This window comes from Oryctolagus cuniculus, chromosome 19, assembly GCF_051225735.1.
Source record: "Oryctolagus cuniculus isolate XC-2025 breed Fujian yellow rabbit chromosome 19, ASM5122573v1, whole genome shotgun sequence".
Classification (NCBI taxonomy): Eukaryota; Metazoa; Chordata; class Mammalia; order Lagomorpha; family Leporidae; genus Oryctolagus; species Oryctolagus cuniculus.
The window spans coordinates 54,360,527-54,375,876 of record NC_142885.1 but is presented as its reverse complement, the minus strand read 5'-3'; the positions used below and the strand labels follow the sequence as shown (position 1 = coordinate 54,375,876).

At 47.1% G+C, this 15,350-nt stretch overlaps 1 protein-coding gene across 2 annotated transcripts in view; it reads right to left on the bottom strand.

Moving 5' to 3' along the window:
- Positions 1–763: 763 nt before the first annotated feature.
- CDR2 (cerebellar degeneration related protein 2) overlaps positions 764–15,350 on the bottom strand; it is a 38,325-nt gene continuing 23,738 nt past the window's right edge. For both annotated transcript variants that reach the window (XM_070064583.2, XM_070064585.2), the window contains 3 exons: positions 4,997–5,145; positions 4,574–4,738; positions 764–2,604 (listed from right to left, as the gene is read on the bottom strand). In XM_070064583.2, coding sequence (XP_069920684.2) covers positions 1,740–2,604; positions 4,574–4,738; positions 4,997–5,145 — 1,179 coding nt within the window. In that variant the 3' untranslated portion in view covers positions 764–1,739. The remainder of the gene's footprint in view (positions 2,605–4,573; positions 4,739–4,996; positions 5,146–15,350) is intronic.

Genomic DNA, 15,350 nt, shown 5'->3' with positions numbered 1-15,350 from the left:
AAAAAGGGGAAACTTTTAAAATGTATGGTTTGTTTTTTGTCTTTTTTTTTTTTTTTTTTGGACAGGCAGAGTGGACAGTGAGCAAGAGAGACAGAGAGGAAGGTCTTCCTTTGCCGTTGGTTTACCCGCCAATGGCCGCCGCACTGTGCTAATCAGGAGCCAGGTGCTTATCCTGGTTTCCCATGGGGTGCAGGGCCCAAGCACTTGGGCCATCCTCCACTGCACTCCCGGGCCACAGCAGAGAGCTGGCCTGGAAGAGGGGCAACCGGGACAGAATCCGGCACCCTAACCAGGACTAGAACCCGGTGTGCCGGCGCCGCAAGGCGGAGGATTAACCTATTGAGCCGCGGTGCTGGCCAAAATGTATGTTTTTAAAAACTAAAATTCAAAAGCAAAATTAGTTGATTCAATGCTCATTGTTATGTTTGAATACCCTATAACTGAATGATCAAATGTTTTGAGAATCAACTAGTCAAATGCTGTTAATTCAAAATCAAGTCTGAAGACTACTGAAATAGTGAAAATTATAGAGTATATAAATTTGAAAATGCTTTTCAAGCATACAGTAATCACAGTGAACATACAGCAATCTGAGGAGAATCTGTGCTATTAAATGACATAATCCCAAGGATTCCCTGTTTAAAGAAAACGGGAGGGGTGGTCATTATCTGGTTTTCCTAGAGGTGCCTGTTGGAGGAAAAAAGGTGGACAGGCAGTTATAACAGTGAAATGGACATCAGCTTAATTAAAACTATAACATCTATTTGTTCATTTTCATAGGTAGCTTTATTTTGGTTTTAGAAAAATACATACAATAATCAGAACCTCAGTTCTTTTAAATAGTTTTAAATTAAAGTATGCAAGTGAGAGGACAATTCCACAGTCAGAACATCAACACTGCTTTATCAAGTAGTCGACAGGCATGTGGGCAGCAGTCGGCAGTGTGCAGGAATGGTAGCAATGGAGCGGGAGCAGCTCGGACAACACACAGGGGAGGGAGGGGCTGGATCTGCTCCCTTTAGTTTGAATTTGAGAAAGGAATTAAAGATCAACATATTCACATATCCTAAAAGCTACAGCTTTGGGTAAAACACTTGAATGTGGGGGCGGGGGTGGGGTGGGGTGGAGGTTCTCTAGGGGGTATGCTAATAAGGTAACTGTGATCAAATCAATGTGGGGTTCGATGGATTTAGAGATGTTAGGATTCCCTGCAGTCACAGTTCAACTGGTAGCAGACCTAATGAAACTCAAGGGTTTTGGAGTATTTCCTAACTTCATTTATTTTGGATTAGACCCCTGCTTTCTCCTGAACATTGTTCTTAATGAATTCACAGTATCCAACAGTGTTTGCAGCTCCCTGACTTCTAGAGTTTGAGACACTGAGCAAGAAGGCGCAGGGACTGCCTGTTCCCACTGAGCCCTTCCCCGTGGTACAGTGACCCTGGGAGCTCACATCTTCCCCCACTGAAAAGTTCGGGGACTTTTCTAGGAACTGCAGTTGGTCAGTGCGCCAGCCAGAGGCCAGTTTGTCGTGGGATTTCCTGGGGGCGCTTAAAGGGACCTGCATGGCAGCACTGATGGCAAGCAGCTGCCTGCTTTCCTCGTGCTGTGCATTTGCCAAATAAGCAAAGCAGCGAGGCAAGCGTCATGAGCAACATCAGGCTTTGGCGTCTACAAACACCTGTCCGGGAGAGAGGCGAGAGGAAACGGGCAAGTCAGCAGCAGGGCTGAAGCTTCAATTAAGAGTAAGAGGAGAGAGATCGGTATTTCGTTCTCTGTTCATTGATCTCCTGCTTAGTTTTCTTGATGCAACTGAAGATCTCCTTAAACAGCGCCTTGTACTCCGGGGGTGTGGTGGTGGTGGGGGAGCCGACGGGCTCCGGCGGGACAGAGGCTGGCTCCCAGCTGCCAGCAGCGGGCTCAGGCTGGGCAGCCGTCGCCGCCAGGTCCTTGGCTGGGGCCCTGGAGGTCTGCACAGCCTTGTGCAGGAGTGAGTCCTGCTCCTGCTGGCACTTCTTCAGCAGCTCCTCGTACTTGACCTTCAGGGCGCTGTACTGCGTGTCCACCTCGTGCAGGAGGGAGATGCCCCTCTGCTTCACCGCCTTGGCCCGCCTGATGCAGGTCTCCTCGTGGCCCCTCACGAGGTCGCCCCCCGCCAAGCTGCTCAGGCCCGTGTCACTGCTGCTGCGCTTCAGGGGCTTCCTTGGGGCCTCCGGCACCGGCAGCAGCATCTCCTCCAGCAGGCTCTGGCCGGCCTCTCGGAAAGGAACAAACAGGGAGTCCGGCACGAGCCTCTCGATGCCGTTCACGAAAGGGTGCTCCGACTGCAGCATCTGCCGCATCTCGGCCACCTCAGCCTCCAGTTCCAGCGCCCGCGCCCGGTAGGCGTCCGTGGCCCCCAGCTGCTGCTCCAGCTCACTGTTCTCTTTCAGCACGAGCCCGTACTCCTCCTCCACCGTCACCCGCCTCTGCCGCTCCAGGCTCAGCTGTGCCTGCAACATGGCCACTGTCTTCTTCAAGTGCTCGTTTTCTTCTTCATCAGGGCTCTGCTGGCTTTGCAAGGAAGTGATCTTCTCGGCAAACACGTGGTCGTACACAAAGTGTCTACAGGGAGAACGTGAAGCAGTTATGACTCAGGTCAACTGAGAATGACAAGGGGCAGACTAGTGATGTGTTTTTCAGCTAAATTTTGCAGGGGAGCTGTGACAGTGCCTGAAGCCCATTCCACACTAGAGCAGTGGCCCAAAGTGAAAGTGTGTGAAGCAAACACAGGTTTGTGCCTTTTTTAAAAAGACTTATTTATTTGAAAGGCAGAGAGGGAGAGGGAGAGGGAGGAGGAGGGGAGGGGGAGGGGGAAGAGGGAAAGAGGGAAAGAGGGAAAAAGGGAGAGGGAAAGAGGGAAAAAGGGAGAGGGAAAGAGGGAGAGGGAGGGAAAGAGGGAGGGGGGAGGGGGAGAAGGAGGGGAGAGGGAGGGGAGGGGGAGAAGGAGGGGAGAGGGAGGGGAGGGGGAGAAGGAGGGGAGAGGGAGGGGATAGGGAGAGGGGAGAGGGAGAGAGGGAGGGAGAGGTCTTCCATCCGCTGGTTCACTTCCTAAATGGCCGCAACGGCTGCAGCTGAACTGATCTGAAGCCAGGTACCTGGAGCCCCTTCCAGGTCTCCCACACGGGTGCAGGGGCCAAGGACTTGGACCATCTTCCACTGTTTTCCCAGGCCATACCAGAGAGCTGGATGGGAAGTGGAGCAGCCAGAACTTAAACTGGTGCCCATGAGATGCCAACACTGAAGACAGTGGCTTTACCAGCTACACCACGGTGCCAGTACTCCCCTCCCTCTTTTTTTTTTTTTTTTTTTAAACATTAAAAGTAGCACAGAGCATCTATTCCTAAGAACCAACAGCAAGGCAGCCACCTCAGAAGGAAATGGTGCAGTGGTCCTCAGTCTCGGCTGCAGATCAGAAATCACAGGGCAGCCTTAAAAAATACCGATGCCTGCGTCCTACCCCATCAACTCTGACCTACTTGCCTGGTACCTGGTGTTGAGTTTTTAAAGTAGGGCAGGTGTTACAGAACAGCAATTCCGTGTTAGAGCACCCATCCAAGTCCTGGCTCCTTCAATCCCCATCCAGTTCTGCTAATGCCTCTGGGAAGGTAGTGGAAGATGACCAAAGTACTTGGGTCCCTGTCTCCCATGTTGGGGACCGGGGCTCCTGGCTTCAGCCTAGCTGCAACTGTCGCGGCCACTGGTGAGTGAACCAGTGGGTGGAAAATCTGCCACCTCATGTCACTCTTTCAAATAAATAAATCATCAAATAAGCAAACAACAACAACAAAACAACTATTGAAGTGATTGCTAACATGCAGCTAAGGTTGGGAACCATTGCTGAAGTGATTTCTAACCAGGAATGAACAGGAGAATCGCTGGGGTAGTTTCTGACCCACACCTAGAAAATCGGATTTAGGCCCGGGGAATGCATTGCTGTTTGCATTTTGAAACACTACACCAGTGATCTGGGTACAGCCAAGGTTGAGAAGCATCAAATGACCCAGTTGGTCTCTCTTCTGTTTAGGTCTAGTCATTATCACTTATCTGCCTCTATTAGACTGAAAAACTCAAGAGGGCAGGAACTACGTCTATTTTGGTCACCATTCTTCATGTCTGGCACAGCACCACCTAGGAACAGGGGGTAACTAAACAGTGCTTAAGGATTCAAACTCATAGCTCTGAATTATAAAGAGATTTCTTTAGGAAAAAACCTTCTGTTTCTCTAGAATTTTGTTTCACTGCAATTTCTTTTTGTCTTCACTTTAATGTGAGACACAACCCCTAAAACTGTGGTCTATCAGAAGAACTCACTTTAAGATTTAACATTTGTTAAAAATACTGAAATAAATGCTCTCAAGACTTTCAAAAATGAGATTCCACAGAATTAACTTACTAACACCCAGGAACTCTGGGATTTGTAGGCTTAAGTTCAAGCCACTAGTGGTCTAAGTACGACTCTTGCGAAAATGGTACTTTAATGACCCAGAGGCCCAGCTGTGTCAGTTACTCAGTCATTCCCTGTAGCTCTTACTGGCGGAGGTCATACAGCTCCTTCAGACAGGCAAAACTGGGCGCCGACTTCTCCCGGTCACTTCTCCCCTGGCTCTTCCTCCCTTGGCCAGACGACTTCAGCTCCTCCACTTGGCTCTGAAGGTGATCGATGTTGGTTTGTAGGCACTCGATTGTTTCTGTCAGGCTGTGAGGAATACACAGAAGCCAATTTCTCCTTGTCATATTAAATTAAAGGTGAAAGCAGTGAGGAGAGATTAGCTGCTAGCCACTCAAACTGGCTTTTCTTAACTGAGAGAACTCCCTTGAATTTAGTCTCTGCTCTCCAAATGAACTACATGAAGCCTTACCCCACACTGACCGACACTCACTACTGTTACCTTCTAGTTGTTTCTAATAAATGCCCCTTACAGCTCCCTCAACAGATTCCAGAAAATGCATTTACCTCAGGATCTTCTGCTGTGAGGCCTTGCTGTCAGCAACCAGCTTTTGATTAGTTTCTTCCAGCTCCCTTGCTGTGACATCTAACTGCTCATACACCTTTGCGTGCTGCTCGTTCATTTGCCGTAGAAGCTCCACCTGCTTGGTCAGATACTGTAAGGGAAGATGATTGAAAACCAGGTGTCACACAGCCAATACCTGCAGTGTTCAACATTCCCTGCTTCTCTGACACCCACTCATGCAGGCACGGGGGCAGGCACAGGGCTGCCACCTCGGGGCTCAGCATGCTCCTACCCAGAGGTTCCCTTGGCCTCGTCTCAGGCATGGTTGACTGCATCATCGGCCACGTGGCAACTAAATCTAGCCCTTCTCTCCTGCCCAGAGGCTGATGGTTCTAACCCTCTAGTCCTGTGGATGGCTCATGCTGCAAAATCTAAGGGTTTTAGCAGCTCTATGGCAGAACGAGGGACAGATATATATATATATATATATATATATATATATATATATATATATATATATATCCGCATATATATCTTGTTAAACCACAGGTTTATTTTACAAAAAGAACCATAAACCCCAATTAAACTATCTGTCTTCATGGGATTCGAGAATAGGCTAAGCCTTTATAATGCTTAAATCCCTCAGCATCCCTGGTGCACCAAGAGGTTGACCCAATTTTACAAAGCATGTAAACTGCATAAAGTTAATATTCAACAGGAAAATCTAAAATGACATGATAATTCTTCAAGAGAAAATGCTCAGGGGCTGGCACTGTGGCATAGTGGGTAAAGGCAACCCCTGTGGTGCCTGCATCCCATATGGGCGCCGGTTCGAGTCCCGGCTGCTCCAGTTTCAACCCAGCTCTCTGCTACGGCCTGGGAAAGCAGTAGAAGATGACCCAAGTCCTTGGGCCCCTGTACCCACATAGGAGACCCGGAAGAAGCTCCTGGGTCCTGGCTTTGGATCGGTGCAGCTCCAGCCATTGTGGCCAACTGTGAAGTGAACCAGTGGATGAAAGACCCCCCCACCCGCCTCTCTGTAACTCTGCATTTCAAATAAATAAAAAAAATCTTAAAAAAAAAAAAAAAGATTTCTGTCTCTCTCTCTCACTGAGAGAGAAAACACCTGGAACATGTGATCAAAACTTGAGCAAAAATATGCTTTCCAGAAATAAGCAAGCCCAAAGTGAAAGATTTTAGATGATTTTCACTTGAAAAATAAATCAATTGTTTCTGAGTGAGGCAATCTGGATGAAAAGTTCGTTGATTTCACCAGAAATATCTTAGCTTAACACGTGCCAAAGCGCTGTCGTTTTTGATTCTGTCAGAACGTAAACACTACTCTACTCCTCCCTGAGTGTTTCCCCAGCCTACTTAGGTTGGCCCTGCTTATGAGATGTTCAAGGAAGAGGAGGAATAATCTCAGTAACATCTCGACCCCTCCCCACCTGACTCTGACAGTACTGAAACGGCACATGGTCCCTGAAACTTTCATAGTATGCTCTGGTCACAACTATAGAGAGGAAAAACCTGGCTTGAAGCATTACTGATGCTCATGAGACTATAAAGGAGCGATGACTTCAAAAAACACTGTTCCTGGCCGGCGCCGTGGCTCACTAGGCTAATCCTCCACTTGCAGCACCAGCACCCCGGGTTCTAGTCCTGGTTGGGGCACCAGTTCTGTCTCGGTTGCTCCTCTTCCAGTCCAGCTCTATGCTGTGGCCCAGGAGTGCAGTGGAGGATGGCCCCGGTACTTGGGCCCCTGCGCCCGCGTGGGAGACCAGGAGGGGGCACCTAGCTCCTGGCTTCAGATCAGCATAGTTCCATCCGTGGCGGCCATTTGGGGAGTGAACCAAGGGAAGGAAGACCTTTCTCTGTCTCTCCCTCTCTCACTGTCTTACTCTGCCTGTCAAAAAAAACCAAACCAAACCAAACCAAACCAAACCAAACCACTCTTCCTGAGGCTTTTTACACAACCACATGAGTATTTGCAGAGCTAACTCCTTTGAAGAACGGGATACAAGTCATTCAGTGGGCTCTTAGTTATGTGAACAAAGCACATACAGGTTAAACATCTTAAATTCAAAAATGCAAAATGTCCCCAAATCGGAAACTTTTTGAGCAGTGACACTACCCAAAAAGGTTTCCATTTTGAGGCATTTCAGATTTTGGATTCTGAATTAGGGATGCTCAACTGGTAGTAAGTATCCCCAAATCTTAAAAATTCCAAAATCAAAAGCACTTCTGATCTTACTTAAGGGATTTTTACTTCAGGGATACGCAACCTGTTTGGACTTTTTCCAGACTTCGTTACAAAACTTGGTGGCCATGTGTTGAGCAAATGCTTAGCCTCTCTATAACGTCAACCTTCTCATCTGAAAATCTTAGGAGCCAAGTGTTTTGGAAAATTCTTTGTGTTTTAGAAAGACAACGTGGCATTCAGTGTACATCTGGTAACCTCCACTGTGAGGACTGGGCAGCACCCTGCCGTCCGTGGAGCACTGACACTTCTGCGTCACAGAGTAGGAATAAGGATAAACAGCGTCACATCAGTTCAGCTGGCAAATCTGCAAACTTCAGGAAAAAAGGCTTGGTTCGGAGGGCTTTTTGGGTTTGGAATTAATACTGAGGGGCTGTGTGTGGATCTGTTCGCAGCTCCCATGTAGAACTGGCTGGATGAAATGAGAGGTGAGCACGCTGCTTCCTGCTTTTCCTTCACTGCCTCAGCCTCTCTAAGTCCCCTGGAAATGGGCCGCCATCGCTTCTCGGCCTTTTGGATAAGATCAAGTGTGGAAATGCACCACTAATTTTTCTGGGGAAGCTATTCCAGAATTGTAGGAGTAGGCCTGCAACCCTGCCCACTGCCTATCAATGCCATGTTAGCTTTCCATCACTGATGGGAATTTGTTCAATCTCTTAGGAATACTGGAGTGGTAAAAAGGCTTAATTCACAGAAATATACAAAGGGTCTTCAAAAAGTTTATGGAAACTGCATGTTCCCTTTGAATTTCATTTTCCACGTAATTATATATAACAGCTGCAGGGGTTGGCACTGCAGAACAGTAGGCTAAGCCCAGACCCCTGATCAAGAAGGCAAATTTGAGTCACATCTCCTGCTTCTTAGCTAAAAAATAAAAAATTAAAAAAAATTATTTTCTCAAAAGACTGGTGTCACAGATTGATTTTTGTGACAATCAAGCAGGATCTACCTAATCTGGTCACAATTTTTGCCAACCCAGATATGCTTGCCCACGGCATGGTACCCCCCGTCATGACCCGAGAACAGCTGCCCGATGGGATCCTCTCTCGGCTGCAGAACTAACTCCTGGTACTTTTTCCATCCTTTTGAGAAAAGGAATCACTTCTGGAACAAGATTCCCCTGTGTGAATAATCTCAAAAGCACAATATCCACTCTCATGCCTCTCGGGTTGATCATGTGGGGTCCTCATGGGTTGAACCCCAATTCTTGTTAATTTGAGGCAGAACTGGGTTTCACTGTAGAGATCCTCCTGGTTGGCCCCTTCAGGGGGTTTTGGTTGTAGTACACTCTGATTTCTGGCATACGAAACCTAGTCTAGGGTCTGTTACAACTGGCTTTGCTCACACGGTGCATGTCACTGTTGGGGAACGAGGAGGCAATCCTAAGTGGAAGTAACTGATTTCCTATCCCCCAAAGCCTGAGGCAAGCCTTCAGGCTCATCCTCTGCCATGTGGAAATGAAGGCACAAATGGTGGAGCCCAGACTAGTTTTCCAGGAACACGGAATACAGGAAAACAAGGAATGGTTTTTCTTTCTCTCAGCCACAAGGAAACCTAGTTCAGCCAAAGTCTTTCTCAAACCCAGTTGGGGCAATTTCCACCTGGGCAAATATTGGCTACTATACATAACCAGGGACAGTGTCATAGATTTTGTTATGTTCATTCATTCTTCTAAAATTTATTTTATTTATTTGAAAGGCAGAGAGAGACAGAGAAATAAGAGGCGGCAGAGATCTCCCATCCACTGGTTCATTTCCCAAATGCATGCAACAACCAGGGAAGGACCAGGCTGAAGCCAGGAGCCCAGAACTCAAACTGGGTCTCCCACATGGGTGACAGGGACCCAGGTACTCAAGCTGTCACCTGTTGCCTCTCACAGTGCACATTAGCAGGAAACTGCAATGGACAGCAGAGGTGGGATTTGAACCCAGGTAACTCTGATATGGGATGTGTGAGACCCAAACAGCAACGTAACCATTATGCCAAATGCCCATCCCTCACTCCCCATTCTTCACTTTGGATTTATATAACTGAAAAAATAACCTTTCAATCAAGATGATTCAGAATGGAGAACCTCTTTTACCTCTATTTTATTTATTTATTTATTTTTTTACTCATAATCCCAACTGGGCTGGTATCCAAGCTTTTCCAAATACCTTACTAACTCCAGGGGAACAGATTAACAGTTTTGGAAAAGGCCTACCAGGAGGCTGAATGGCTCTGTGGGCTGAATCCAAACACTCCTGCTGATAAGAAGATTCCTGGGACTATGCCTGCCCCACATGATCAACAAAACTCAATCACTATAAAGAATGCCTGATACGCAAAAAGGAGTACCAGCACAAAAATTATGTAACGTTGGCAGGCACCGCGGCTCAATAGGGTAATCCTCCACCTTGCGGCACTGGCACACTGGGTTCTAGTCCTGGTCGGGGTGCCGGATTCTGTCCCGGTTGCCCCTCTTCCAGGCCAGCTCTCTGCTGTGGCCCGGGAGTGCAGTGGAGGATGGCCCAAGTGCTTGGGCCCTGCACTCCAGGAGAAGCACCTGGCTCCTGCCTTCGGATCAGCGCGGTGCGCTGGCTGCAGCACGCCGGCCGAGGCGGCCATTGGAGGGTGAACCAACGGCAAAGGAAGACCTTTCTCTCTGTCTCTCTCTCTCTCACTGTCCACTCTGCCTGTCAAAAAAAAAAAAAAAAAGAAAAAAAGAAAAAAACCAAAAAAACAAAAACAAAAACAAAACAAAACAAAACAAAAAAACTATGTAACGTCTTTGTGGTACGTATATTATGCATTTGCACGCGCTATATGTTGTGTCTCCCTGGTAAAATTTTCTAAAGAATTCTTTTTTTTCGAAGATTTATTTATTTATTTGAAAGAGTTACACAGAGAGAGAAGGAGAGGCAGAGGCAGAGGCAGAGGCAGAGAGAGAGAGAGAGAGAGAGAGAGAGAGAGAGAGAGAGACAGACGTCTTCCATCCACTAGTTCACTCTCCAAATGGCCCCAATGGCCAGAGTTGAGCTAATACGAAGCCAGGAGTCGGTGCTATGACGTAGTGGGTAAACCTGCTGCCTGTAGTGCCAGCATCCCATATGGGCGCCAGTTCAAGTCCCCGCTGCTCCACTTCCGATCCAGCTCTCTGCTATGACCTGGGAAAGTAATAGAAGATGGCCCAAGTCCTTAGGCCCCTGTACCTGCGCAGGAGACCCAGAAGAAGCTCCTGGCTCCTGGCTTCGGATAGGTGCAGCTCTGGCCGTTGCAGCCAATTGGAGAGTGAACCAGCGGTTGGAAAACCTCTCTCTCTCTCTCTGTATCTCTCTTCTCTATATGTAACTCTTTTCAAATAAATAAATAAAGCTTTAAAAAAAAAAAAAGAATTCTTGTGGCCGGCGCTGTAGCATAGCAGGTAAAGCCTCCACCAGCAGTGCTGGCATCCCATATGGGCGCTGGTTCAAGGCCTGGCTGCTCCACTTCTGATCCAGCTCTCCTCTATGGCCTGGAAAAGCAGTACATAGTGGCCCAAGTCCTTGGGCCCCTGTACCCACAAGGGAGACCTGGAAGAAGCTCCTGGCTTCAGCCTGGCCCAGCCCCAGCTGTTGTGAACCAGTGGATGGGAGATGATTGACCTCTCTATCTTCACCTTTTAAATAAATAATCTTAAAAAAATTTCTTGGGGGCCAGTGGCACTGTGGTGTAGCGAGTAAAGCTGCCACCTATGACACCCGCATCCCACATGGGCGCTAGCTAGTTCAAGTCCCAGCTGCTCTACTTCCCATCCAGCTCCTTGCATAGCCTAGGAAAAGCAGAAGATGGCCAAAGTGTCATGTGGGAGACCAGGATGAAGTTCCTGGCTCCTGGCCTAGCCCTGGCCATTGCAGCCATTTGGGGAGTGAACCAGTAGATGGAAGACTTCTCTCCCTATCTCTGTAACTTCATCTTTCAAATAAATAAATATTTAAAAAAAATCCTTTTGGCCGACGCCACTACTCACTTGGCTAATCCTCCACCTGTGGCGCTGGCACCCCGGGTTCTAGTCCCGGTTGGGGCGCCGGATTCTGTCCCAGTTGCTCCTCTTCCAGGCCAGCTCTCTGCTGTGGCCCAGGAAGGCAGTGGAGGATGGCCCAAGTGCTTGGGCCCTGTACCGCATGGCAGACCAGGAGGAAGCTCCTGGCTTTGGATCAGTGCAGCGTGCTGGCCTTAGCAGCCAATTGGGGCGGGGGGTGGGGGTGGGGGTGGTTTGAACCAATGGAAAAAGGAAGATCTTTCTCTCTGTCTCTCTAACTCTGCCTGTCCAAAAAAAAAAAAAAAAAAAAAAAAAAAAAAAAAAAAATCCTTTTATTTATCTGAGAGGCAGAGAGAGACAGAGGAGCTCCCCTCCCATTTGCTGGTTTACTCCCTGAATGCCTAGAACAGTAAGCGTGGGCCAAGCTGAAGCTGGGAACTGGGAGCTGGGAACTGGGAGCTGATTCTGGGTCTCCCATGTGGGTGGCAGCGAGCCAAGTACTTACTTGAGCCATCACCTGCTGCCTCCCTGGGTGCACATAAGCAGGAAGCTAGAGTCAGGAGCAGACTTGGAACTTGAATCCTGGCACTTTGTGATATGGGTTGTGGGCATCCCAAGCGGCATCTTAACTGCTAAGCCAAATGCTTGCCAAAAATTCTACATCTTATTGGCTTACATATAAATGAGCAGTCACATAAACTAAAACTGTTAAGTTAACCTAAATACCTTTGAGTTCACATGATTTAAATAAATCTGAAAAATAAGTCTGAGCTGTTTTAAAGTTGTTTAAAAAAAAGAGAGAGAGATAAAGATGTTTTAAGAATTATTAGCATACATTTCTGCCTGGGTTTGCTGGCCAGGCAGCTACCTTTTATTAAATGTCTGTGATCACAAAGGTATAATTTTCACCTAAGAGTAAACTGTGCAGATAAAAGCATAATGTAACGCTCATTCCTCCCTTGCAGCAAGAACAAAAATTTAGCTTTTGGGGATTTTTCTTGATAAGAAAATAATTTAAAATGATCATAATATTTCAGTTTCCATAAGTATTCCAAATATACTTTATTATTATTATTATTTTTTTTTATTTTTTGACAGGCAGAGTGGACAGTGAGAGAGAGAGACAGAGAGAAAGGTCTTCCTTTGCCGTTGGTTCACCCTCCCATGGCCGCCGCGGCGGGCGCACCGCGCTGATCCGATGGCAGGAGCCAGGAGCCAGGTGCTTTTCCTGGTCTCCCATGGGGTGCAGGGCCCAAGCACCTGGGCCATCCTCCACTGCACTCCCTGGCCACAGCAGAGAGCTGGCCTGGAAGAGGGGCAACCGGGACAGAATCCGGCGCCCCGACCGGGACTAGAACCCGGTGTGCCGGCGCCGCTAGGCGGAGGATTAGCCTGTTGAGCCGCGGCACCGGACCCAAATATACTTTAAAAATAAACTGAGCAAATATAAATGAAATAAATGTGTCTAAATATAATTCAGGTGCTCTTGGCTTAAGTTCTATATGACAATATGTTGGGGATGGGGCCGGCGCCGTGGCTCACTTGGTTAATCCTCCGCCTGCGATGCTGGCATCCCATATGGGCACCGGTTCTAGTCCAGTCCAGCTCTCTGCTGTGGCCGAGAGGGCAGTGGAGGATGGCCCAAAAGCTTGGGCCCCTGCACCCGCGTGGGAGACCAGGAAGAGGCACCTGACTCCTGGCTTCGGATCAGTGCAATGCCAGCCGTGGCAGCCATTTGGGGGAGTGAACCAATGGAAGGAAGACCTTTCTCTCTCTCTCTCTGTCTAAAACTCTACCTGTCAAATAAAAAAAAAATATGTTGGGGCTGGGGCTGTGGCAAAGCAGGTTAAGCTGCCATCCCATATGGGCACTAGTCCAAGTTCCGGCTGTTCCACTTCCAATCCAGCTCCCTGCTAATGTGCCTGGGAAAGCAGTGGAGGATGGCCCAAGTCTCCTATACCTACATAAGAGGCCTGGAAGAAACTTCTGGCTTCAGCCTGGCCCAGTCCTGGCTGTTGCAGCCATTTGGAGAGTGAATCAGCGAATGGAAAATCTCTCTCCCTCTCCCACTGTCTCAGCAATTCTGACTTTTTTTTTTTAAAGGTGGGGGGTGCTATGGTGCAAAGCCCTTGCCTGCACACCAACATTCCATATGGGCTCTGGTTTGAGTCCTGGCTGCTCCACTTCAGATCCAGCTCTCTGCTTATGCACCTGGGAAAGCAAAGCAGCAGAGGATGGCCCAAGTCCTTGGGCCCCTGCACCCATGTGGGCTACCTGGAAGAAGCTCCTGGCTTTGGACTGGCTCAGCTCCAGCCACTGGGGCAATGTGGATAGTGAACCAGCGGATGAAAGACCTCTTTCTTTCTCTCTCTGCAACTCTTTCAAATAAATACAATAAATCTTTTTAAAAAAAGACAATATAATATGCTTGATATGTTTTCATAAATTGTTAGTATATGACAATTCAAGGCTGCTTTAAAGTTACTAAGAATATTCTACTTAAAAAGACAACATTTTTAGATTCAAGAGGAATTTTACATAATTTTGTCCTGAAATAAAACAGCTGTATTAGTCTAGAATGGTAACAAAGACGGGGCAAAACTAAAGACATAAGCATGTCACAGAGGGTCTGAGCAGATCATGCAAGGTTTATGAAGAACAAATCTTAGGAAAACTTTGTATATGATCAAGATAGCTATAATTAGAAAAATTTTTGCAATTCCCTGCAAATCAAATATTAATCCACTGATTTAAAACCAGAAGCTCTTATTTTTAAAGCAACAGGCTTTCTTGAAATATTGATCGGCTCTTGGTAAAAGAAAGGAGTTTTGATTTTTAATTCTGAAATGCTTAGTTTTCCTTCCATCTTCTGAATTGCAGCTTTTCCTTTTATAGTTTCCATGTGATTGTTGACTCACTCTTTCAAGTTTATGGTCAGCAACTGGGTTCTCCCCAGTCCAGACTCTGCTATTACAGTCTGACACTGAAAATGCTGCCTCAGAGGCCTAGACCCTGTAACCAGACAGCACTTCGTTTGTATTTTTAAGTCATGCATTACTCTACTCAAGGTTTCCTTGTTTGAGGCTTCTGTAATGTAACCTTGGACACACAGTATTCCAATGTCTAATTATTAATCAAGGACCTTTCCCTCCGGTCTGACAGCTGGACCACCTTACTGGACTTCATATATGGAGAAGCAAACATACTGCAGAAGTGCTCTACCTTTTGGCAACTAGCCAAGGAAGCAAGATCTTGTGTTTTGTCAAGACAATTCCTAGTATTTTCTGCCGTCTTTATCAGGTTTCTAGTGTTTAGGAAACTGAGTCTTGAAAGAGTTAAGACATTTTAAGACATCTTTATTTATTTTAAAATATCTTACATGGATTGCTCCCTTTCTAATTGGTAAAGTCATTGTGATTAAATTAATGATTATTATTTCACAAGAATTTAAGATCCTTTATTTAAAAAGAAAACCTACTTATTTCATAGGCAGAGCAAAAGAGAGAGAGAGAAATATCTTCCATCTGCTGTTTGACTTCCCAGATGGCCACAATGGTTGGGGCTGGGTTAGGCAAAAGCCAGGGGCTCAGAACTTCATCCGGGTCTCCTACATGAGTGGCAGGGGTCCAGGAACTTGGTTTGTCATCTGCTGCCTTCTTAGGTGCATACAGCCAGGACTCAAACTTGCACTCTGATATGGGATGCCACCATGCAGCATCTCAAGCAGCAGCTTAAACTTGCTGTGCCATAGCAAAGGCACCAGATCCTACTTTGATCAAAGATTTAAAATCTTTTGGAATCTTTGGCAGATTTCCTTAGGATCAAGGTTCTAAATTAATTTTTTTAAAGACTTATTTATTTGAAAGGCAGAGTTACAGAGAAACAGAGGCAGAGAGAGAGAGAGAGGTCTTCCATCCGCTGGTTCACTACGCAATTGCCAATAATGGCCAGAGTTGCATCGATCAGAAGCCAGGAGCTTCTTCTGAGTCTCCCACGCAGGTGCAGGGGCCCAAGGAGTTGGGCATTCTTCTACTGCTTTCCCAGACCATAGCAGAGAGCTGGATGGGAAGTGAAGCAGCTGGGACTCAAACTGGCA